The sequence below is a fragment of the Scardinius erythrophthalmus genome (assembly GCF_964197995.2).
Source record: "Scardinius erythrophthalmus genome assembly, chromosome: 1".
Lineage (NCBI taxonomy): Eukaryota > Metazoa > Chordata > Actinopteri > Cypriniformes > Leuciscidae > Scardinius > Scardinius erythrophthalmus.
The window spans coordinates 3,783,576-3,808,883 of NC_138221.1; the positions used below are offsets into that span (position 1 = coordinate 3,783,576).

At 37.9% G+C, this 25,308-nt stretch overlaps 2 protein-coding genes across 2 annotated transcripts; both read right to left on the minus strand.

The window, feature by feature from the left end:
* Window positions 1–4,868: 4,868 nt before the first annotated feature.
* Window positions 4,869–25,123, minus strand: LOC308703898 (GTPase IMAP family member 8-like; the record flags this gene model as incomplete). Its single annotated transcript, XM_081387920.1, has 4 exons — window positions 24,999–25,123; window positions 24,826–24,895; window positions 14,334–14,981; window positions 4,869–5,875 (listed from the first exon to the last, which is right to left on the minus strand). The coding sequence occupies exons 2-4, from the start codon at window positions 24,848–24,850 to the stop codon at window positions 4,869–4,871; spliced, it is 1,680 nt and encodes a 559-aa protein (XP_081244046.1). The 5' UTR covers window positions 24,851–24,895; window positions 24,999–25,123.
* On the minus strand, window positions 16,468–20,935 carry LOC308703901 (uncharacterized protein). Its single transcript, XM_081387925.1, has 3 exons — window positions 19,190–20,935; window positions 18,927–19,023; window positions 16,468–18,048 (listed from the first exon to the last, which is right to left on the minus strand). Exons 1-3 carry the CDS (start codon window positions 19,966–19,968, stop codon window positions 17,587–17,589), a joined length of 1,338 nt encoding a protein of 445 aa, XP_081244051.1. The 5' UTR covers window positions 19,969–20,935; the 3' UTR covers window positions 16,468–17,586.
* Window positions 25,124–25,308: the final 185 nt, after the last annotated feature.

The following is a 25,308-nucleotide window of genomic DNA, read 5'->3' on the forward strand; positions in this document are numbered from 1 at the left end:
TCTCAACGGTGACACCTAGTGGTCACTTGCAGGTGTTGATCAGAAACAACCTTGACAATGAGCCATCAATTTTTTTTTTTTTATTATTGTATTTTTCTAATAAAATGAAGCTTGTAACCTGAAGGCTCCTCACAGTGCATGATGTTATTTTGGTCATGAAAAATGAATATTAATAAAATAAATCAAGCCACAATGTCTCACTTCTTTAGAGATTTTTATTCAAATATATTAATTTCTCTGCTGTGGAAGGACTTAGCCTACTTTTTTATACAGATAATTTCTCCAGCCTTTGAAAAAATCCTCTCACAAGGGACACTTGTTGCTGGCATGCAAAGATATTTTTTACCAAGGACATACAAATAATTATAGAGAGAGGTGAATAATCTTGAACACATTTTTTGGTGAAAGAAAAACTAAATATAGGCTAGTCTCTACATTCTTTCATGTATAGACTTTAGTATATCTGAGGAAAAAAAGGGGAAGAAAACTCGGTGCGTCATCCATTTTGAATAGCTACTGTGAACTTCAATTCCAAGACAACGCACATGCCACGAAAAGATCATTTTTGAGAGATTCTTGACTGTAACTTTACTTCGGTTGCACTTCATAGGTAAAGATAATTTCTGCGATATTATTCACCATTTTCTGGAATGTCACTCAAATATAGGCTACTTGTTGTTAATTTTACTATATCCTTCTTTCTTTCTTTCTTTCTTTCTTTCTTTCTTTCTTTCTTTCTTTCTTTCTTCCTTTTTTGTTGGTATATTCTAGGCTATTTCTTTTATTCTGTTTTCCACACCCTTTCAGTTTGCAATGTTTCTCTGTAAATTCAGTCAGTGTGAGCTTGTGTCTGAGACTGTTGTCCAGTTTATCCAGCACACAAAGCTCCACAGTAATACTCCAACTTACAGATATCAGTGTGGCGTTTCTCAGTGTACTCGCATGAACCATAAAGATAGCGTTCTGAAAGCACACATGTATAGAGATCATAAAGGATCGGGCCCATCTCTTAGCAAGCAATCTGATGCTCCATTAAAGTGTGTGGCTCAATCTTGTGAAATTGTGTGTAACAGCTTAACCTCCCTCATCAAGCATTTAAAGTCACACATAAGAGAAGGACTCAAAATGAAATGCCCATTCAGAGAGTGTAGTTCTAGCTTTACAGTTGAGTCTAGTTTAGCAGCTCATATTTCAAGGAAACACAAACATGTTGAAGATCTTGATGATGCTATGTCAGCTGGATCTGCTCCCACTGAGCAGTTTTGCATTTCTAATCAACCTTGTTTAGAGACACCTGATGAAGACAGATCTGAATGTGAAGAGCCATTTGCTGTCAAATATTACACTTCTGGACTTGAAATTACAAGCACAATTGTTGTGACCAGCAAGTACTATATCAACAATAATAGAGGACTTTCAGAATGCACATGATCTGTCACATGCACTTCAGATCCTGAGTGAGAAACTGAAGGCTCTTGAAATATCAGAGGCTATTGTTAGCAACATCATTGAGGAAATGCGTAGAGATGATCTTCTGAGGTTTAAGAAAGTCTGTTTTTAAAATTAATTTTGACTATGCTGAACCTGTGCCATTGTTTTTAGGTAATGATGAAAATGGCAAAGAGCGTTTTGCCCAGTGTATAGCCAATGTACATTGGCTGCGCTGTTCAAAACCAGATCTGTGCGAGAACAGCATATGCTTACACACATTCTCAACCACCCACTCCTGGAGACGTTTTACGTGATGTTAATGATAGTGAGGGATTTAAGAGTAATATTTTAATGAAGACAGCTTCTGATTCTCTTGGCCTCATTTTATATCAGGATGCCTTTGAGGTTGTAAACCCTCGTGGTTCAGGGAAGAAAGAACATAAGGTTTTAGTAGTCTACTGTACTCTGACTGAGATTTTGCCACACAATTGATCAACATGCAACTTGTGCTTCTTTGTAGGGAAAATGACTTCAAATACTTTGGTATAAAGAAAGTTTCTGAGCCATTGATCAAGGATCTTAAATTTCTAGAGGAAACTGGTATTTCAATGCCCAGTGGTAAAATCGTGAAAGGGACTCTTGTTGCCATTTCAGGAGATAATATGGGATCCCCATAGGGTTTTTATTGGAAAGCTTCAGTCGTGCAGACTATTTCTGCCGATATTGTGAGATAAATAAAACCACATTTGTGAATGAGCCAAACCTGTGTGGTACTGCAAGAACTGTGCAGTCTTATATAAAAGCCATGTCCAAGGTTTAGACTCTGCCGTTGCTGGCTCTGTATTTGGTGTCAAGGGGGACTCTCCTTTTAACAAGCTTGCACATTTCCATGTTTGTCAGCCTGGGCTCCCACCATGTCTAGGGAACGATCTATTTGAGGGCGTTGTTTCTTATGACCTTGCTTTGTTTGTTGGTCATTGTCATTTTGCATTTTACATACAGTACTTGCAATTGAATCGATGCAAAAATCAGTTCAAATACAAAGGAAACGATGCAAATGACAAACCAGGCGAACTCTCCCCCGGAAGTGAGCTGTTAAGTGGACAATTGGTGTTTTCTCAGGATACTACCTCTCTTGATTGGTGACAGGATTAAAGATCCATGTAGAAATGAGGTATGGCAACTGATATTGCAACTGAGAGAGATAGTGGAGGTTGCATATCTCAAAGTTTTAATTGGAGAATACATTTGCACCAGGCAAAAGCTCTTCCCTGATAATCCCTTACGACCTAAGCATCATTACATGTGTCATTACTCTGACCTTATACACCACTTTGGTCCACTAATTCGCCTCTGGACTTTGAGATTTGAAAGCAAGCACAGCTATTGTAAGATGTGTGCCAGAAAACTGCACAATTTTAAAAATCTTTGCAAAACTCTTGCAGAGAGACACCAACTTCTGCAAGCTTATCTAGATGCAGGCGGCGTGATCCCTCCAGTTGTACAGATACAGAAGGGTGGAGAATTATATATCGATGATTACAGTGACAGGATTAGAGAGGCAGTGGCCAGTTACACATTAGATTCACAGTCAACAGTGGCATGTAATGAAATCACAGTGAAAGGCACATTGTACAGAAAGGGGATGTTTCTGTTGCTTGAAAAGCATGATGATGAACTTTAGGCTGGAAGGATTATTCTAGTGGTTGTCGTAAATGAGTCTGTGTACTTTGTTGCAGAGAAACATACCTCTGCTAAGTTAAGAGACATTGGTGTCTATTGTGAATTAGGAGTAGCTCAAGATGATCATCTTTGTGTTAACCAAGAACATTTGCTTGACTACTGTCCTCTTCCAACTTATGAGGTGTTTGACTTGCTACTAATTGCTCTTCATCATGCTTTTCCAGAGCTTTATTGAGCAATGTGTTACAGATTCATTTGAACTAAAAAGAAAATTGTACCTTTTCTCTTTCTGTCATGAGTCAGGTTATCAACTTTATGAAAGATGTAATTTTTTTTTTTTTAGGACTTCCAGTAATTCAGTTAAATTTAGAGGCTGTCCCTTCTCCCTCTTCATCTCAGAGCCCTTTGGGAAGCATATGCAGTCCATCCTCACACTCCTCATGCACTGAGAGCTTTGCACCACATCTTGGAAGGCCATGGCATGTTGATTTCAGAGTGAATTGGGAACGGATGCCTTCATCTCTTCAAAATGTTTGGTAAATCAAGCAAGACCGCTCCCAGTAGACAGAAAAAACATAGTACAGGCAGTGGTAGATCAGATCTTAGAACAAGATCCTAATCCTAGTAGAGCAACATGCCACACTATAGTTCGGGGCATCATTAGAGAGTTTCCCAACAGGAGATATTATTGGAGATGGCTGCCAATCCCTCCTTCAACAAATTAAAGCAAGGGTTGAGTACAAAAATAGAAATAGCACTCTTGAACGACGATGGAGGGATAGGAGGGCCTGCAGTGGAGCAGGGACAATGGCAAGAGGCCCAGTGGATCAGTATGGATGCGTGAGATGGGCTCCTACAGATCTACCCAGTGGCGAGACCGAGACTACAGTGGGTGAGATGAAAATGCGCCGCTTGTTTTCAGAGGATGGCTTTGATGGGGCAGAAAGAGCTGAGCCACTGATGGAAAATACTCACATACTGCAACATAGGTATCTTAATCAGGTTCCTGCACCAACCTTTGACAAGGTTATAGAAGAATGGCTCTTTCTGTCTTCACGAAGATGCCTTTACTCACACTTTAAGCTGCTCACAGAAGTCTCTATCATCAGCAAGCTAAGAGAGGCAAAGGAAGAGAGGCACAGCAAAGGCAGGACAATTGTTAATTTCTGCCAGGGACTCAGCCATTATCCGGGGATCGCTGAAGTCCTGGCTAGTTATGACGTTGAAGTTTCAGACAAGGCCATGTGTGCTCTACAGCTCCTAAGGACATACTTTAAAGCAGTGATTCCCAACCCCCGGTCCCCGGACTGGTGCCGGTCCGTGGACCCGTTAGTACCGGGCCTTGAAATATTCCCAGAATAATGTTTCTTTTTTTCTTTTTTCTTTTTTTATAATAATAATAATAGTCTTTTTTAAGTGCTATGACGTCATGTTATTTAATCCAAAACCTAAACAATAAATAGATTAAAATGTGTTTCTTTGAGCGCCTTGCGATTGCTTAGCAACGCGTCATATCTGAACGGACTGCAAAAAAGCGCGCTGCACCTGAAGTGACAGAAGTGGAGAGGTGAGCGGGCCGCCATATATTTTTCAATAGCTAATTTCATTGCGGAGAGTCCTGGTAAAAGGAAAGGCGATGACCAACTCAGAGAGAGAGAGAGAGAGAGAGAGAGAGAGAGAGAGAGAGAGAGAGAGAGAGAGAGATATTCCATGGCGCCAAATCCGTTGTATGTTATTTACCATTACTGAACCCCTCACTGAACTCCACACATTTTCTGTCTTGCTAGTTTCTGTGTCGCCCTGAATGCAAGTCTTGCTGCCTCTATACGACTGATTCCTTTACTCTCAGCCTCCTTTATGGCTCTCTCTCTCTCTTCACGGGTCACTGTTATCTTTTTATGTTTTCTGGCAGTAGCAACTATGTAGCTATCAATAATCTTTCTTAGGAATGAATCAGTAAAAGACAGCTCAGCCTCCTGCCGTGACTCCTCGACTAAACTCCAGTATATTTTCTGCCATTCTGTTTGAGTAACCTCTTCATGCTCCTGTTTGTACAGCTTCACTTTCTCATCTAACTTCTGCTTCTGAATCTCCTGAATGTGGTTCTCTGTTTCCTCAAACACATAATTGGTGAAGTGTGTTCCTCCATTCTCCTCTACCATCATCTCTATTTTACTGACCAGATCTCTGAACTGTGGGGAACTGGAGGACTTATTATCTATACAGAAGAACCGGTTTCCACAACTCTCTACAAGTTCTTTAAGAGCTCGATTACCGTCCTGTAGAAACTGCTCAATGGTTTTCTTTTCCTCCTCTAACTGATCTTTGTGAGTAAAGAGGATTAAAGCGTATTTTTCCATCTGTTCTCCAAACACTTCTTTAAGCTGCTGTATTGTGTTTTTCTCCTCCTCAGTGAATCGACCCACTTTAATCACAATAATAAAAGCATGTGGTCCAGGAGAGGCGTATGTTATGCATTTCACTATTTCAGTTTTAACCTCCTCATCAGTGAGTTCAGTATCATAAAGTCCAGGAGTGTCGATCACTGAGATCTCTTTACCCATCCTCACTGTAGTTTCTGCCCGACAATGTTTCGTCTGAGAGTCCGAGCTGACGGAGAATGCAAACACGTTTCTGCCGATGATGGTGTTTCCAGTGGCACTTTTCCCAGATCCAGTTTTTCCCAGCAGAACCAGTCTGATCTGGACTTTCCTCTCAGGAATCTGATGCTCATCTTCAGCTGTTGAACTTTCTCCTGAAACTACAACACAACAATCACATCAATGTGCAATTTAATTAAATACAACCTTCTCTATCAGCTCTTCTCTTTTAAGATCAGTGATAGTTACATATCAGGTATTAGCAGATGTTCTTCAAGGGGTCATGAACTGCATTTTAAGTTGTTTTATAATTGTCCCTGGGGTGCACTTTAAATGCTAGTATGATTTTTACATCAAAAATGGTCGTAATTTAGAAATAAATGGCATTTTTCATAGATTTTAGCCTCTGATTTGAGTGCTCTGTTTTAAATTGCTCTGTTTGCTGTGATTGGCTAACAACTTTGCATATTAAATAAGTATTACATGTGGAACCCTCCCAAAACATTTTAATTATCCATGACCCCTTTAACTAATAAGAGCCCAACAAATAGGTTGGTTTAACCCAGGGGTATCAAACTCATTTTATGTCTGGGCCAAATCACTGTTACTGAATATCTAAAAACATTTTTTGTCACTCATTATATTTCGAAATACAGCAAATTCAGACTATTATTGTTTTTATTAAGAATGTGCCGCTCTGAAAGCATAAGGTATTATAGGTCTGTCTAGTATATAACATATGCTGTGTTCACGTATATGTTACCCTCTAGCGTCATGTCCGGTTGCAGAGAATGAGAGCGTGGAACACCAAGGACGCTGAACTCCTAAAATAATTAAAGATTCCAAAGTTTTCTCTTTATTGATGTAAAGGAAAATCAGTCCAGTAAAGACGAGGAAAAGGATCACTTGATGCCGAGGAAAAAAGCACCGCAGGTTATCTTTAGCCCTATTGTTACCTCACCTGTTCCAGCTGGGAGAGGATCAGCTGAGAGTGAAATGGAAAGCGACGCTGCGCAGGTGAATAAAGCTGAGTTAGCTGCTTTGATCCGTGCAATAATAAAGGAAGAAATAAACGAGGCAATGAATAAATTACAACCTCAGTTTGATGTACTAAAACTTGGACTGAAGGATTGCAAAGATAAACTTGTTGATGTGGAGTCGGGTTTGTCCGGCATGCACGACAGAATGAATGAAGCGGAGCGTGTGTGTAAAGCTCTCCAGAAAGAAAACAAAGAACTGAGAGACAAAACTGAAAAGTTGGAGAGTCACAGCCGAAGATTTAACCTCCGAGTATTTGGCCTCGACAAGGATATGGAAAAAGGAAAACCTACAGAATTCATGGAGTCCCTCTTCAATGATGTATTTAAAGATAAACTGCTTTGTAAACCTGAAGTGGAAATTGCGCACAGAGTGGGGCCTGTTACAAAACATGGTACGAGACCGATGATCGTCAGGATGCAGAGGTATGCGGCGAAAGAGGCTATTTTACAAATAGCAAAGCAAGAAAAAGTCCTACATTTCAAAGGGATGAATGTCAAAATCTTTCCGGATTTAACAGCAGACGTGTCCAAGAGAAGAGCACAGTTTAAAGATCTGAGAATGAAACTACATCAAGCAGGAATAAAACATGGTTTGATTTATCCGGCGACACTGATTATAACATTTAATGGAGACACAAAATACTTCCAAGATCAAAAATCGGGAGACATCTACTATAATCAAGTGATTGGACCGACGCTGTCTGGAGTAATCTAGCCTACTGACTGGACTTCGTACCAGAAATTAGTGCATCTGATGCAGGTATGATGAATTGAACTGAATTGAGAACTGCCTGATATACATTTCGAGGAATGAGGAATTGATATATGGACATGAACTTGAGGATATAATTATTTGATTCCATAACATTACATATTTTTGATTTATTTATTATTGAATGGCTAAATTTAGGAATTCGAGGAAAACAAATTATTAAATAGAAAGACAATGGAAACTAAAATACAGCTGTGTACTTTCAATAAGGACTGTGAATGTGTTGCCTAATTTGTTAGCATTAAGTGTCAGATAAAATATTTTAGAATTTAGTAAGAAATTACACATTTGTATGTATGAATTAGGCTGATAATTATGTTATGGAAATGGAAGTCAAGAGGAGTTCAGCTCACTTATTTGCAACCTTGACAATTAGAGTGGCAATACAAAATTGGTTGTCTGAATTTATGTGTCTGAATGTATATATGTGGTTTAATTTAGTTGTTTTTTGTAAATTGTTTTGCTACGATATAGAATCTAACAATATGAATCCGAAGAAATATGATTTTGAATATGTTACATAAACTACCAAAGAAAGGTCTTAAAATTGCCCATATTAATATATGTAGTCTCAGAAATAAATTGAGTGAATTAACAGATATAATGCAACCAAATAATTTGCACATATTGGCAGTGTCTGAAACTCATGTAGACTCTACATTCGATGATGCAACTTTAATGATTAATGGATATAGCATTTTTAGGAATGATAGGAATACATATGGAGGAGGAGTTGCTATTTATATTCAACATCATATACCTGTCCAAGTGATGCCAGATTTAATGTATTCTGGTATTGAAGTAATTTGGTTAAAAGTTAGTCTGAGACATCTTAAGCCAATGCTCATAGGGTGCTGTTACAGACCTCCAAATGCTAATAGTGAATATTTGGACAAAATATGTGATATGTTAGATCATATTAGCAGTTTGAATTTGGAAATTTACTTAATGGGTGATTTCAACATAGACTGGAATTCTGCTGACTGTCCTCGGAAAATTAAATTGATGAGCACAGCAATAGCATGTGGATTATCACAGGTAATTAATAAACCGACTAGAATATGTATTAAAAGAGATGGCACTCGATCAGCTTCCTGTATCGACCACATGTTTATAAATAGACTACAAGTTTGTTCAAATTGCTTATCAGTGCCAGTTGGTTTTAGTGACCACAATCTTATTGCAATTGTAAGGAAAACAAAAGTTCCTAAATTGGGTCCAAAAGTAATAATGAAAAGGTCATTTAGACGATTCAATCATTTACAATATGAAGATGATGTCAGAAATGCAAACTGGTCAGAGGTAATTCGACAAAAGGATCCAGAGAAGGCATTTCAGTTTTTTAATCAAACTTTAATGACAATTGTAGAAAACCATGCACCAATAAAAAAGTTTACTGTTCGAAATGTGAACACCCCGTGGTTGGATCAAGAATTAAAAGATCTTATGAAAGAGCGAGATTTAGCTAAGCAAGCAGCAATTAAATCTAAATTTAAATCGGACTGGCAAATATATTGTAAATTTAGAAATTTTGTAACCAAGGTAAATAAGAAGAAAAAGAAATTGTACTATACTAAGAAAATTATAGAAATAAAACATGATAGTAAACAATTATGGAATACACTGAATAATATATTAAGAGGAAATAATAAATCAACTCCAGCTTATTTAGAACATGAAGGTGATTTTTTTAGTAAACCAAGTGATATAGCGAATCATCTTAATGACTATTTCATAAATAAAATAAATACATTTAAAAATACTACACAGTCATATAAGACAGATCTATCAAATACACTGATAAATAAGATGATGGAAAATAAAACATGTAGCTTTAAATTCAAGAGTGTCAGTAGTTCTAAAGTGGAATTACTTCTGATGAATTGTAAAAATAAACCACCTGGTGTTGACTTCCTTGAATATAAGTTGCTTCAGCCAATAGTTGCAATCATTGCTCCTATTATTGCTCATATAATTAATTTGTGTTTTATGGATAATATATGTTTGCAAGCATGGAAAATATGTAAAGTTGTGCCAATACCTAAAAATAAGAAAATGCCTTTCTCTGGGTCAAACAGTAGACCAATAAGTTTATTACCAATTCTCGGTAAAATAATGGAAAGAATTGTTTATGAACAGATTCAGTCTTATTTTATGAATTATGATTTAATTACAACTTTTCAGCATGCATATAGAGGAAAACACTCAACAGCCACTGCCCTGACTCAGATGGTTGATTATTGGTTAAAGGATATGGAGGAGAGGAAAATGATAGGTGTTGTAATGCTTGATTTCACTGCAGCATTTGATATAATTGACCACGACTTACTGTTAAAAAAATTGGAATCTTATGGTTTTTCACGAACAGCATTATTATGGATGAAAAGTTATTTGTCAGATAGAAGACAATTAGTTTACTTTAATGGAAGCTTTTCAAAGGTAAGGGTTGTGGAACATGGCGTGCCTCAAGGAAGTTGTCTTGGGCCGCTCCTCTACACAATCTTTACCAATGACCTTCCATCTGTTTTAGATAAGGCAAGCATTTCAATGTTTGCTGATGATTCCACCATATATTTAGCAGGAACTGATATTAGTAATTTAAATATAGAACTACAAAGAGAGCTACAGTTAGTGGTGGATTGGATAAGGAGTAATAAACTGATACTCAATGCATCTAAAACTACCTGTTTAGTGGTTGGAACTCCTTTTTCTTTACTTTCCAAACCGAAACTTGAACTCAGCATAGATCAAAATTCTGTTGAGCAAAGAGAAGAGGTTAAACTTTTGGGAGTGATGATTGATAATAGATTGTGTTGGGACAGACATGTTCAGAAACTGTTAACTAAAATGGGCAATTCTTTATCAGTTATTAAAAGGTGTGCAAAACATTTTACACCACAGATCGTTAAACAAGTACTTTCTGCTTTGTTTTTTTCTAGGGCTGACTTCTAATAGTCGAGGATTCGACGATTCGATTCGGAGAGGTCTGATTCGACTATGAACCTCATAGTCGAATACATGCCCAGATAGCAAAAAATATCGGCACGGCTTCTTTTTGCCGCCGGCCCCAAGCTGTCGGCTATAGGTGCGCCCCGCTGGCGGCGATGAAGCGTTTGCCGCCGAATACGTCACTCCCATTTCTTGCGAGATGCCGCCGGCGAACAGCCGCCGGGCCGCCGACTTCATTCTCTCTGGCGGTTGCCGCCGTCTAAATGAACCGCGGCCGGCTGGCGGCAAGCCGCTTTGAAATCGACCAACCATGAGTGAAACTGACAGCTACTTTTCACATTTAAAGCGATTATAATTATTATGTGAATTATATCAATTTTTGTTGTTGCTCCAAAGCCATTAGGGGTTATAACAGATTTGACTCTGATTCCATGATAAGGTTTAGGAAATTACATTTAAATTACTTTGAAACTCTGAAGCGATAATATGTAAAATATATAGAATTATTTTATTCACTTAAGGTGACAATTCTTTACATTTCTTTGATTTATGCACAATTTGAGATGCACCAATAGACCAAACAGAATTCCTTTTGTAAAACTTACTTGGCAATAAATATCTTTCTGATTCTGATTAGTTTTTAAAATAAATATTTAGCAGAATAAATGGATGAAGTTAGATTTTTCAAATGCTTGAAATCAGTGAACAGTGAAAGACATCTGCAACTTGGCCAAAATCTTGGGTTTGCTTTATATTTTTTTATTAATTTGCAACCATGGTAATGTCTATGAGAAACATGAAAATCCCTGTTCTGACCTGAAGGATAAAGTGAAATATTTATAAATATTTTGTCTCTCTGTCACTCCAGGAAATTGTGGTTATGTCTTTCATTGTTTTACAAGCTCAATTTTTTTTTTTTTTTTACCTTTTACATGTATAAGGGATTACTTTGCAGTTTGCAATTGCGAGTTTTGCGACCTGTACAAATGTTTAAGAAAGTGTTAAAGCACAAACAGAGAAGTACCTCCACCGGTCGAGAGGGGCAGCACCTAAAAAACTGAAGCAGATTTACTCGTCTCGTCACACGGTTTCAGTATTTGGAGAGAGGAAATATCTTACTGTATGGGAAATATACGATCTTTTAAGTAAGTACATTTTTCCTTTTTGTGTAACGCAATATTACTATGTTCATTTTTGACATTGTTTTTAGTTCTTCTTCTTAAGATCTGTTCTTGCCTAACTAGTCAAGCTAAAGTAAGTTAGCCTTGTTTGCAAAGTTTCCGCCATGTTTCCGCCATAGCTAGGCTAACGTTACTTAGTTTCTTCCTGGCGTTGAGTTTTTTTCTTCTTCTAAGTATGTTTAACTGTTATGTATGTTTATACAAGTGTGAGTACATGTGGTTTAAGATAGTATTGGTCAGTCGAATGAACTAACGTTACAGTTCCTGAACTGGGCGTCAGTTTGGTTTGAAATGTGCTGGGGACAGAGACGCATTCGCATTTTCAGAAGGGCTGGGTACCATTTTTATTTTATTTTTTCGCTTTCGCGCAGGTCATGTTTTGAAAGACGATGTCCTGTAGCTTACTAATGTAAATAAATAAAAATGTATTCAAAAATCTGCTTCACATTTTCAGCAGGGCTGCGGAGCGGCTGTGAGTTGACTCCACACGGTTCTCATGTGCGTTAAAAAGCTTTACCTAAACAATGATTACCAAATTCCCCTCTCATGTTGCTCCTCATAACCACTTAAAATGGTAAAAAAAAATCGAACCCAGAGTCCAATTATTATGGACGTTAACTGATATTAAGCGTTTCTGCTTCACATTTTCAGCAGGGCTGCGGAGCGGCTGTGAGTTGACTCCACACGGTTCTCATGTGCGTTAAAAAGCTGACTCCACACGGTTCTCATGTGCGTTAAAAAGCTGACTCCACACGGTTCTCATGTGCGTTAAAAAGCTTTACGTTGTTTAATGTACCTAAACAACGATTACCAAATTTCCCTCTCATATTGCTCCTCATAACCACTGAAAATGGTCAAAAAATCGAACCCAGAGTCCAATTATTATAGACGTTATCTGATATTAAGCGTTTCTGCTTCACATTTTCAGCAGGGCAGCGGAGCGGCTGTGAGTTGACTCCACACGGTTCTCATGTGCGTTAAAAAGCTGACTCCACACGGTTCTCATGTGCGTTAAAAAGCTGACTCCACACGGTTCTCATGTGCGTTAAAAAGCTTTACGTTGTTTAATGTACCTAAACAACGATTACCAAATTTCCCTCTCATATTGCTCCTCATAACCACTGAAAATGGTCAAAAAATCGAACCCAGAGTCCAATTATTATAGACGTTATCTGATATTAAGCGTTTCCGCTTCACATTTTCAGCAGGGCAGCGGAGCGGCTGTGAGTTGACTCCACGCGGTTCTCATGGGCGTGAAAAAGCTTTACGTGGTTTAATGTACCTAAACAACCATCACCAAATTTCTCTCTCATATTGCTCCTCATGTTTATGAAATGTTATGATATGTGATATATAGCCTATGTGTTTTTTAGCTCTTTTGTTTGAAATGGAAAAAATCTAGCTGCTATCTAAAAAAAAAGGTTCGACTATCAGTCGACTACGGCAAAATCTAACGAATCAGATTCGACTATGAAAATCCTTAGTCGAAAACAGCCCTATTTTTTTCACACCTTGATTACTGCTCTGTGGTATGGTCCAATACTTCATCAACTAATATAAAAAAACTGCAAGTGATTCAGAATAAAGCTGCACGTGTGGCTTTATCATGTGGGTTTAGATCAAATGTTGATAAAATGCATGAAAGTCTATCATGGTTCAAAGTTAAAAATAGATTGGTGTATTCACTAATGGTATTTTTATATAATGTTATAACAAACAAAACACCTTTTACTTTATATACAAAACTATCTTTTAGTACTGATTTACATCATTATCCAACGAGGCATGCAGTAGGAGGTAGTTTTATTTTACCTATAGTGAAAACCAAATCAATTCAACGTTCAGTCAGGTACAGAGCAATGTGTGAATGGAACTCTCTCCCAAATACTATTAAACAACAAAACACTGTTTATGGTTTCAAAACATCACTCAAGAAATATTACCTTCAAAGAAATTAAATAGTTAATATTAATTTAATTTAAGGAGATATAGTTATAGGGTTCTTAGTTATTTTACTTTTGATATAGATTCATTTGGAGTAGCGATTTTTTTATTTATTTTTTTTATTATTTTTTTATTATTATTATTAGTTATTTATTATTTGTGTGATCAGTGACATAAATTGTATAATATGTATTTTCAAATGTTATGTAATGTCTTGTGTGTAGGGTGTGTAATGTGATGTTATAAATTGTATTGTCACATGGTAGATTATAGGACCCCAGGAAGAATAGCTTTTAGCTTATGCTGAAGCTAATGGGGATCCAAAATAAACAAACAAACAAACGTCACTTGTAACTATTACTGTAATTACAAGATGACAACACGTGAGGTTCTACTTGGAGCTGTTTACATTCTCAGACTCAGCATTATGTGGTTCTATATTAAAGCCAGAATCAGTGTAATTTGAGTAACCAGTGGCTAAAACCAAATTTCTTAAGGGACTTTCTATTCTCCCAGTAGATGCATAAGATTTCCTGAAATTACAGTCTCAGATTTTTTTTCATAATAATGTAATACTTTATAATAAAACTTTAGACTTTTGTGGCCCTGTGCTTCAAAACTACAGCCTCTGCAGAACCAGTGCTATGTGCAGAAACCAGTTCACATATACAGCCCAGTGTGACCCGACTCATCATGAGTTACTGAAATTATTCACACCAACGGACCAACTTACAATGGATTATAAGCTCCTTGCTGTCAATCCTCTTCATTTGTTTCATTAAATATTTCCCACCATTCTCCTTCATCATTCCTTCAATCTTCTGCAGTAGTTCTTGTTTCTGACCGTCTGATTTACTCTTGTTGTTGAAACAGTGAAAGTTTCCTCCACATTCAGTCACCAGTCGCTGGAGATCCTCATGATCTTCTAGATATTCCTCAATGGTCTGCGGTTCATCCAGTTCCTCCAGTTCATCTCCATGTGTGAACAGAATCATGATGTACTTCTGAACTTCAGGACCTAATAAACGCTTAATATAATCCAGGATCTCTTCCTCGTTTCCCACAGGTTTCTCTAGAGGAACGGTGAGCAGAACCGCACTGAGTCCTGATGAACATCCAGAGACCAGCTGATCCTTCATCATCTCCAGCTTCTCTTCATTCAGATCTGGATCCAGTAGATCTGGACAATCAATCACACACACCTGCTTCTCTCCGATCTGTGTTCTACCCTCACACACTTCAGCTTCATGCTGCTTTTTCTGTTTGTGGATTTTAAACCTCTTTTCTCCCAGTATAGTGTTTCCTGATGAGCTTTTCCCAGAGCCGTTTCTCCCCATCAGAAGAACCCGGATCACTGGATCATCTGCACCAGCCGACATCTCTGAAGGAGACAGAAAATATGGAGTCTGACTGTAAATATAAGGTCAAGTCTACTGTCAATGTATGATTTTTATGGCCCAAAATGACTGAAATTGCTGTGGATTGTTGTTGTTGTTAATGTTTTGCAGTGAAGACCCTCTAATAATCATAATTTATCTGTGTGATTAATGTTACTGTTAGAGAGAGTATCATTAGCTGTGAATATACACAGCAAAACAGTAGCCCCGTTTACATGTAGCATTGTATTCCGATTATAACCAGTTTAAAAGTCCAATCAGAATGAAAATGCTCCATGTCAACACCTCAATCGGAATAAAAATGCTCAAACCGATTGAAATTTCAGTCGGATTGAAGGGGGTGGAATAAACCTTTTCATGAACCGATCAAACGAAAAATTACACCATGTAAACGAGCCGATCCGATTAATTTGAGTGTGTCTTTCTGCGCATGCCTGGTTTTGACATCCCGGGCCGGAAATGTGTCGTCAGAAACATAATGGCGGCGGCGAAAACAAACTGGAGTGCGACGGAGACAAACGTATTGATTAGTATTTTAAAAGAACAGAACATAATTGAACGACTGGATGGTAGAAAGTGTAGAAATTCTGACCTATTCAAAAACGTGCACGACAAACTGAAGGAAGTTGGTGTGGACCGTTCGGTTGAACAAATTAGAAATAGGTGGAAAATGTTAAAGTCGGCGTACTATAAAGCCAAACTGCACAACAGCAGGAGTGGATCCTACTAACTTCCCCTTCTATGACCAAATGGACGAAGTCATGGGTGGGCGACCACTATCCAACGTGGGAGAAAACGGAGTGGATGTTGGCTTTGAAGAAGCCCCTGATGTGGAGACCTCAGATGAGGCTAATGTTAACGTTTCTGGTAAGTTTTCCTTAACGTCACTACATGGCCCCTTTACTAGTCAGGAAAATAATTAAGTCAGTTAACCAAAATTATCAATACAGCGATGTACAAGTTTTGAATTTCAAGTGAAAGTATTCCAGGAAATGCTACTTTACTAAAACTTCATAATTATAAAAGTACTAAAAGTAGTTTGATCGGACTAACTTGCTTGCTTAAAAGCTACCCTTCACAAAAATTAACTATGGTTTTATTACATTAAACCATGTTTTTTTTTTTTTGCATATTTTGATTATCATTTGTATAACCACGCAAATACCATGGTTAAACTATGGTTCTTGTACATGTTTTTTTTATAATTTTTTTAATTTAAAAGTAAACCCATGGTTAATTTCAGCAAAGTGTGAAGAATTGAAGCATATTTTGTTTGTAATGCTACAATTGTCCAGACAGCTACTGTTATTTAAAGTATCTTCTTTTAATCCCCATCACATGTAGATGATGAGCACAGCATCACAGAGGCGAGAGAGAATGATCCCACACAAGATGCATGTGAAGGGAGTTCACATGCCAGTGATTCGACCGTGCAGAGCACTGCCAAAAAAAGTAAGTTGCATTCACATTAGCCGACACAAATTCTTTAATGCTTAATTTTATATAAACATTAATACATGATCCTTTACAGTCCCCACACTACCTTTGAAATATACCACATAATGAATAAACATGCATGTACATTGTATGTCAAAATTATGGTGTTTGCAATGCAGCAACTGTGTTAAGGCCAACTGAAAAGTTTACTGTTTTTAACAGGAAGCAAATCAAAATCAGCTTCCGGGTATGAGAGAGCACTGAGGACTTGGTCAGTTGATCAGCAGGCCTTCCTACAAGATTTGCAGTCATCCCAGAACAGATGGGTAGAGCAACAACAACAGAACAGAGAGCATGAAGAGAGATTTTTTTTTTCGTTTTATTGAGGAAAATACACGCACTACAGAACGTCTAATTGGCCAGCTTTTCGATGGGTTGAGAGGAATTCTCCATGGTTCTTCACTGGCAGCTCCACCCTTATCACCCACACACACAACATCCATACAAACAGTCCCAACATCCATACACACATTCCCAGCATCCATACCCACATTCTCAGCCATATCAACATCCCCATCCCGACCTAGATTAGGATAACAAATGAATAAAAGTACAAAAGTTTACCTCAGAAATATTGTTAAAATTGATTGTTCTACGAAAAACCCTTGTTCAATGACCAACAGATTAGAACTGCTTACACAGAAACATACACAACCTCAAACATACATAAATTCATACATGCACATACACCCTCTACCTCAAGCATACATGTACACACACTCTTAAACAAAACAAAATCACACATGCACAGCACACATACACTACCTCAAGCATATACACAAGCCACTGTTCCTAGCACTAAATATTGCACTTTTGTAGGCAGTTTTGCCAAAAGTTGTTTTATAAATTTTATTTTTTACAGCACTTCACAGCATTGTCACTTTTATTTATTATTTTGTATGAAAGACTTCTGATGTAAGATTCAGAAATATTTTGAATGTAGGTAAACGTGTTATTGCACTATAATGCACTGTTACTTGGTGCTTTTCATATTTTTCTGTATGAAAGATTTCTGATTTAAGAACATTAAATACTTTTGAATTTCATTAAACATGTTCATACATATTTTGAGCCGTGTGTTTCATTTAGATGTTAAAGTAGGTGTCCTGTACGAAGGGGAAAGTGATTAGCCATATATCGGGTTAGAGCCTCCCTTGCTGTGTTGCCAGTAGCAGTTTCCTGCCTGTGCATTTGCAGACTTGGCTGAGGGTAATTTATTGTGGAGTCACGAAGTTCCTCCACCCAGTGGCTGTTGCAGAAATCTGCTTCTTTTTGGCAAAAATTGTGCAAGGCACAGCAGGTAGCGATCATAGTTGGTGCAAACTTGAAGTGGAAGTCACTACTCTTAAGAAGTACCCTCCATCTTGACTTGAGGATACCGAAAGCCATTTCAACACCTACCCGGACAGAGCTAAGGTACACGTTGAATGACTGCTGTGCCGGGGTCAAATTTGGTGAGTTGATAAAGCCTTTCATGAGCCAGTCCAGGAGGGGGTAGGCAGGGTCACCAATAATTTGAAGCCTGACTTCTTCTCCCTCAATGTTCTTGACAGACTGAAAGAGAGGACCAGAAAAGGGTCAATTATTTTCAGTTGTGATTGTGTGTAGGCTCAATATTTGTCTTTGGTTTTTCCATACTATAAAGTCCCATGAGAATGACAGTTAAGGTAATGTTGGCATGACCCCACAGATCTGTTGTATTATTAACCCGTCAGCATTTTGTCATATACATCTCCTCAAGGTGTTTGTTCTGCTAAACACAAAGGACATTTTTATGAATGTAGAAAACTGACTTGTGGGACACCACTGATTTCCATAGTATTTTTTTTCCTGCTATGGTGCCCCAAAACAGCCTGGTTACAAACGTTCTTCAAATATCTTTTGTGTTCAGCAGAAGAAAAAAAAATGCATACAGGTTAGGAACAACATAAGGGTGAGTAAATTATGACAATTACATTTTTTGGGTGAACTATGCCTTTAAAGAAAACCCTTTGCAAATAATGTTGATATAGAAAAAAGTAAACTAAAAAGGATTTAGTTAATGAAACGTAAAAAAAAAAAGCTGTTAGAAAAACAAAGCCCGCTAATTTTTCCAGCCAACAAAGCCTAATTGTATACACTGCCGTTGTAATTTGCAATATAGTATGTTATCTCTGATATATTACATTGACATATGGGTTATAGTGTGATTTATTTATTTTTTGTCCTTAAGGTCCCAAGTGTAACTATTTTGTGTACCAGTATAGTGCATAAATACATTTCTGAAAGAAAATAAATATTAAATTAGAAAGGTAAAATGTTAAAAATCCATCAAAAATAGACATCTGCCAATGTGTGTAGCTGGCTAAACAGGCAACATGATAAATGTCCCTATTGACACACAAGAGTTAATTGAAACATTATTTACTGAAATGTATTAGCCAACTGTATACCTTTGGCAGCAGGTGAGCCCTTTGAAAGAGGTCAGACATGCGCAGAACGTTTGCGTCATGTGCACTTCCAGGCATTTTGCAGCTGATGCTCCTAAAACTAGAGGCCACCATCACAGGGTTAGACTATGAAATAAACGTTGAACCTTACATGACTTGTAATCATAATGACTGGTAATAACGTGATATTTAATAATAAATGTATTGGCAATGACATAAGATGATGATTAAATACTCTTACTATTTAAGTAGTTTGAATGTCTTACCAGCGTTTGTCATACACTACAGCCTGTAGAACATAACAAGGCCAGCCCTTTCTGTTGACGAAATCTTTGTATCCATCAGACGGAGGGAGAATCGGGATATGTATACCGTCGATAAGACCCATTACTTGCGGGACAGAATGCACCTCTTCAAAACTCCGGGCGATTTCGGAAGCCTCAACCTCATCTGGCATCCGTATAAAATCTCTTATCGGCCCATGCACCATTCCCTTACAAAAAATATATACAAACTTTTGTACAGTGCTCTTGTCAACACCGAATTGATTTGCCACGACACGGTATTCTGCACAGCTGGCGAGTTTGTATAAAACAATAGCGACGCGCATAATTAGGGGAATGGGATTCCTGATGGTTACGTCTTCTGGGGCCATAAATTCCTCCACCAGTCCACACAAGCGTGTGAAAGACTGGCGTTTCATGCGAAAGTTCTGCTTCCATTCCAGGTCAGAGAATTCCAGTAGCACAACTCTCTCCCACCAGTCCTTACTACGAACCTTCATCCACATCCTTCTGGTCTTCCGAGGAGGGAGGGGTAGAAAATTGATGCTTCGTATCACAGTACCGCCACAACTAAAGAGGCCAGCTTCTTGCACCCGTCGTCTTCTCAAAGTTTGCAGCAACAGCGCGTAGTCACGCTGTTGCTTGAATAATATCAACACAATGCCTACAACTAGCGCGACGATTAAATGCACCATCTTGACAGGTTTGAAAACGCGGGAAATTATGAGCTTCCAGATGCGGCAGACAAGCTGTGTGCGCATGTCAGAAAATGATTCCGATTGAAAGCGTCAGCACATGTAAACACCTGATCGGTTTAGATAACATCCCATGTAAACAGTCAACCGGAATCCGTCAATCAGAACGATCTCAATCAGAATAGCAAAAAAGTGTGCATGTAAACGGGGCTACTGTTAAATTAACTCTCCTGGGAGTGTACTGGAGACCACACTCTTGAGCAGGGGTCTCCAAACTCGGTCCTCGAGGGCCTCTGTCCTGCAGAGTTTAGATCTAACCCTGATACACTCTCCTGCCTGTGGCTCTCTAATAATCCTGAAGACATTGATAAGATGGTTCAGGTGTGTTTGATTAGGGTCCCAGATAGATAGCAATCATCGAAACAATGTTAAATCAATATTAATGTGTCAATGTTAGCTGCACTGAATCAACATCACTTTTGCACCTGTGATTAATATTGAACATTTTCAAAAAATTCATTTAAAAAACAATGGTAATGGCATTAAATCAATGTTACAAGGTTTAGATGTTGATGGTTTATGGAAAATGTTTAATGTTCAGTGCTTCCATTAGTTGGTCATTTTGACTCTCAGCTTTTTACAGTGTGCATAAGTTTAGACACCCATGCTAAAGTTGACTAAAAAGAGGAATAAAAAATCATCTTTTGGAAATTGAACTTAATGCCTTAATTTAAAAAAATCCAACCTTTAAGGACACTAATTTTCTTTGTGAATGAAAAATGTATCGTAAATAAATAAATGTTCTTCCTTAAAATACAGGGTGCATAAGTCTGGACACCCCTATGTTAAATTCCCATAGAGGCAGGCAGATTTTTATTTTTAAAGGCCAGTTACTTCATGGATCCAGGATACTATGCATCCTGATAAAGTTCCCTTGGCCTCTGGAATTAAAATAGCCCCACATCATCACATAGCCTTCACCATACCTAGAGATTGGCATGGTTTTATTTCAGTTAGCCTAATAGCTGGTTTGATTTGCATTGAGAGATGATCTTATGGAAAGTACTCCATGCCAATCTCTAGGTATGGTGAAGGCTATGTGATGATGTGGGGCTATTTTAATTCCAAAGGCCAAGGGAACTTTATCAGGATGCATAGTATCCTAAAAAACAACAACAACAAAAAAAAATACTTAAAAATAAAAATCTGCCTGCCTCTATGGGAATTTAACATAGGGGTGTCCAAACTTATGCACCCTGTATTTTAAGGAAGAACATTTATTTATTTACGATACATTATTCATTCACAAAGAAAATTGGTGTCCTTAAAGGTTGGATTTTTCCTAATTTTTTAAATTAAGCCATTAAGTTCAGTTTCCAAAAGATGATTTTTTATTCCTCTTTTTAGTCAACTTTAGCATGGGTGCCTAAACTTATGCATAGCACTGTATATAAGTTTGTGGTCTTTGATACAGTGTTTACCAAAACACACAATTTGTTACAAAGAAAGCTGGAAACAAATCAGATGATATAAAATTATCAGATGATATAGTTTTCAACAACATAAAGTAGAATAATTCACCAATCGTACCCTGACCAAATTTTGTTGTTGTTGTTAATAGATTATATTCACCAGCAACACTTTCTTGCCACAGATCAGATATTCTGAATTTTGACTGTAAAATACATTAGCGTGACATGCTTCATACTGCAATGCATGCTGGGAGCCACCATAGTATAAAACCAGCATGCATGATGCATGTAACCATTGTTGAGATTCATATGCTGATTATTGATGACTGTGTGTGTCAAAAATCTATAAACAAATTCTACAATGAACTTAAAAATCTAAATTCAGAATGTCTGATCTGTTGCAAGAATGTATTTTCAGTGAATATAATCTATTAAAGGGGCGGTTGATAATGATTTAACGTTTCTAACTTTAGTTAGTGTGTAATGTTGCTGTTTGAGCATAAACAACATCTGCAAAGTTACAACGCTCAAAGTTCAAAGCAAAGGGAGATATTTGCTTTTACAGAAATCGCTTTTTAAGGACTACAACAAACGGCTGGTAGAGAATACACGACAAAATGTACATAAACCCCGCCTCCGGGAATACGATTTATAGATTATAGAGACAGAATATGCTAATCAATTACTAGAAGATAACTACACATAAGCTACATAAATTCATCAACTAACATTCAGAAATGTCCTGTTGCTTCTACATGTCGTCACTTCTTCTTGAGTCTCTCCATCATTGTCTGACTCCGGTTTGAACATAAAAGGCAGCAGCTCATTTGCATTTAAAGGGAAACACAAAACACTGTTTTTTTTGCTCACCCTCAAAAATGTACAATTTTAACATGTTATATAAAAATATCTGTGGGGTGTTTTGAGCTAAAACTTCACACACACACTCTGGGGACATCAGAGACTTATTTTACATCATGTGAAAAGGGCATTATACCAACCCCTTTAATAACAAATAACCACTTTTGGTTAGGGGTAAAATTTGTGAATTATAGCACTGAAAACAATATCACCTGATCATCTTCTGGCTTTCTTTGCATAATGGTGACCAATCATTTTCAATAAATCATCAACATCTAAACCTCTGCTAATTGTCAAAAAGAACTTCTGCTGAGATCTTGAGAGATTTATAGTCTTATATTTCCAGTGGCTATTATAGTTGTTGTTTCATTTTCTGAGAGTGCAAGCATAATGTTGAACCAACATCACACTGTAACATTGATTCAATGCCATTACCATTGATTTTTGGATGAAATTAAAAAGAAATGTCAACATTAATCGCAGGTGCAAAAGTGTTGTTGGTTCAGTGCGGTTCACATTGACACATTAACATTGATTAAATGAACACTGAAGCAGTGTTAAAGATAATGAGATAATTAAGTGATTAATTGAGTGATTATTGACCATTATCGTAGACACCTGGTGTTAACAATGTAACGAATGGCCTTAATCAAAATGACCTAGACATCAGAAAACCTTCCCAACATTCTCCTGTCTTCTTCCGGCAACTTCATCGTCAAGTTAATTTCTTTGGATTCAACGTGTTCCACCCCAAGAACCCGAATGAACGCTTCAGTGCACTCCTGGCGAAATCATCAAGAATCTCAAGAATCTCCTGCATCTGGACTTGTTCAGCAACTGAAGTCGATGCAAGTGCCTGTTCTCAGCCTTTAGATGCGTTTCTAAGTTATTGTGCCCCTTCAAGGTGACCCTGATTCTCTGATGTTTCTCGTTGGTTGTGGTTAACTGATTGTAATCTTGCCATTCTCTTTTCTTCTCTCTCTCTTTCTTCACTTTTCTTTACTTTCTTGATTTTGTATACAGTCTTTGCTTAGTTGTGTGAGTAGCCTACCATAGTTTAATTCAGTGGTTCCCAAACTTTTAACAGGCATGCCATGTACCCCCTGAGACATAATAGATCTTCCGGAGTACCCCCAACACCACCAATTGTTAACAAGTTTTTTTTTTTTTATTATAAATATTGATTTTTATCAATTATGTTGAGAATAGTGAATAGAATCATAAACATATGATACAAATCTCATCAAAAGTCAACATATGATATAGGGCTGTGACGGTGGCAGTTTTTTACCACCGCGGTAGTAATGGACCCAAATACCGGCGGTGTTGCGGTGGTCGGGGGACGTTGTTTTGAAATAAATAAAAAAAAAACAAAGAAACAACACGCTAAAGCCTGTAAAGCATTGAAATAAATATCAGTAAATACTGGTAACTTACATAATATAATAAAGTTGAATCTATTAAAAAAAAAAATTATAAAAACTTTCGTTAAATTTTCCACACAAAGACGCGTGATACAGCCTAGCGCTCTGCTCTTTGAGAGGGATGTGGGACACGAGCAGGAAAGAGACCATGGACACCACCACAGTGGTAGTCTGTGAGATGTAGAACAAGAATCTGGTGGAGTTTGTAGAAAACAATTTAATTTTATTGTTTTTTAAAAATTGAAAAAGTCTGCCGACACCAAGCACATACACATTGAGCCTACCACGCAACCTCGTGCAATATGTTTTTAAGCGTAGATGGCGCGACCGCGCACAGATTCCGCGACCGCGCACAGATTCGGGCCGTCGGTGAAAGAGGGAACTCTGATTGGCTGTTCAGCTTAGTGAAGGAGGCAGTGCACGAGAATAATAGCAAAACAGCGAGCTGTCAAAACGGTACAGATAGAAGGCTGTTGTAATGTTACGTCATCTTACCTGAGTGTTCCTTGGCGAATACTATTTCAGTATTAACACAGCGAAGTGGAATAAAGAAAGTGTTTAGCAGGTGTGATATTCAAAACGTTAAGCGCGCACTGCTTTGTTTACGTTTGTGTATTTGCAGCCGGCAGCGTCAGTTTCCCTTTTTGAATAACGAATATAGACGAATATATCTGCAAAAATAGACAGTTGTCTCATTTACACGCAGGTGCAGAACGCGCTTTCTAGCTGACAGTCGGCAGGAGTTCTCTCGGTGTGTTCAAGTGCACTTTTTACCCCGACGCGAGGCGACAACACAGTCGGCTTTCATCAGCGCTAGTTCGTCGGCGTCGGCTTGGTGTGTTCCAGGCTTTAGACAAATTTGCGCTGCAGAGCAGAGAATAGCAATAGCAGAGAAAGTGATCCGATGCTGAAGATGGTGATGCATGTATAATGTGTAAATGCCCACTGTCGCCAGAGGATATGTTCTCCGTGTCCGTCTGTGATTTGAGTGCTGTCGGATGAGAAGCGTTACACGTAGCCTATTATATTCAAAGTTTTTTCGTTCGACCGAAAAGGCATTCCCGCCCATGTCATATTTTCTCCATCATCATCATCATCATCATCCCCATGTCTTATTAGGAGCTCCGCTATTTTGCTTTAATAAATCCTGTGGGATATTCTCTTACCAGGAGTTTCAGACCCCGTCGCCATTACTGTATCAGACTGCAGAAAGATCACAGCGCAGGAAAATACATCCTAAAAACAATAAAGAGGCCTACATTAAAAAATCTGTCATTCCCTATATTATCAATAAATCAACACATCTGCATGAAACCCGTTGCAGTAAATGCAAACTCACCAGGAGTCGAGCTGATGTTCAAGTCTCTCACAACAAGGTAAATTAGAGAGAATTCGGTCATAAGCATTAATAACTGGTTGTAGAGCTGATCTTTCTTCTGTAGTGCTGCGTCATCAGCCTTAAGCCACGCCCATTTCTCGAGCTGCAGCATGACGTGATATCGAAACTGAAAGAAAATCTGATCATAAACCACACCTCCATAGTCTAGTATTGCTCTTATTATTGTTGAATAAATGGTTTTCAGTGCCATTCTATCAGCCCCAACATTCATGACCTGAAACACAACTAAAATCCTCTTACATTTATCTTC

Bases quoted from the DNA above. Each gene is read 5' to 3' on its own strand.
- LOC308703901 (XM_081387925.1), bottom strand. From the start codon at position 19,968: ATGCGCACACAGCTTGTCTGCCGCATCTGGAAGCTCATAATTTCCCGC. The intron at 19,024-19,189 runs GTAAGACATTCA...GGTGGCCTCTAG, and splicing joins GTAGTGTATGACAAACGCTG to TTTTAGGAGCATCAGCTGCA. The intron at 18,049-18,926 runs GTATACAGTTGG...CCTCTCTTTCAG, and splicing joins GGGCTCACCTGCTGCCAAAG to TCTGTCAAGAACATTGAGGG.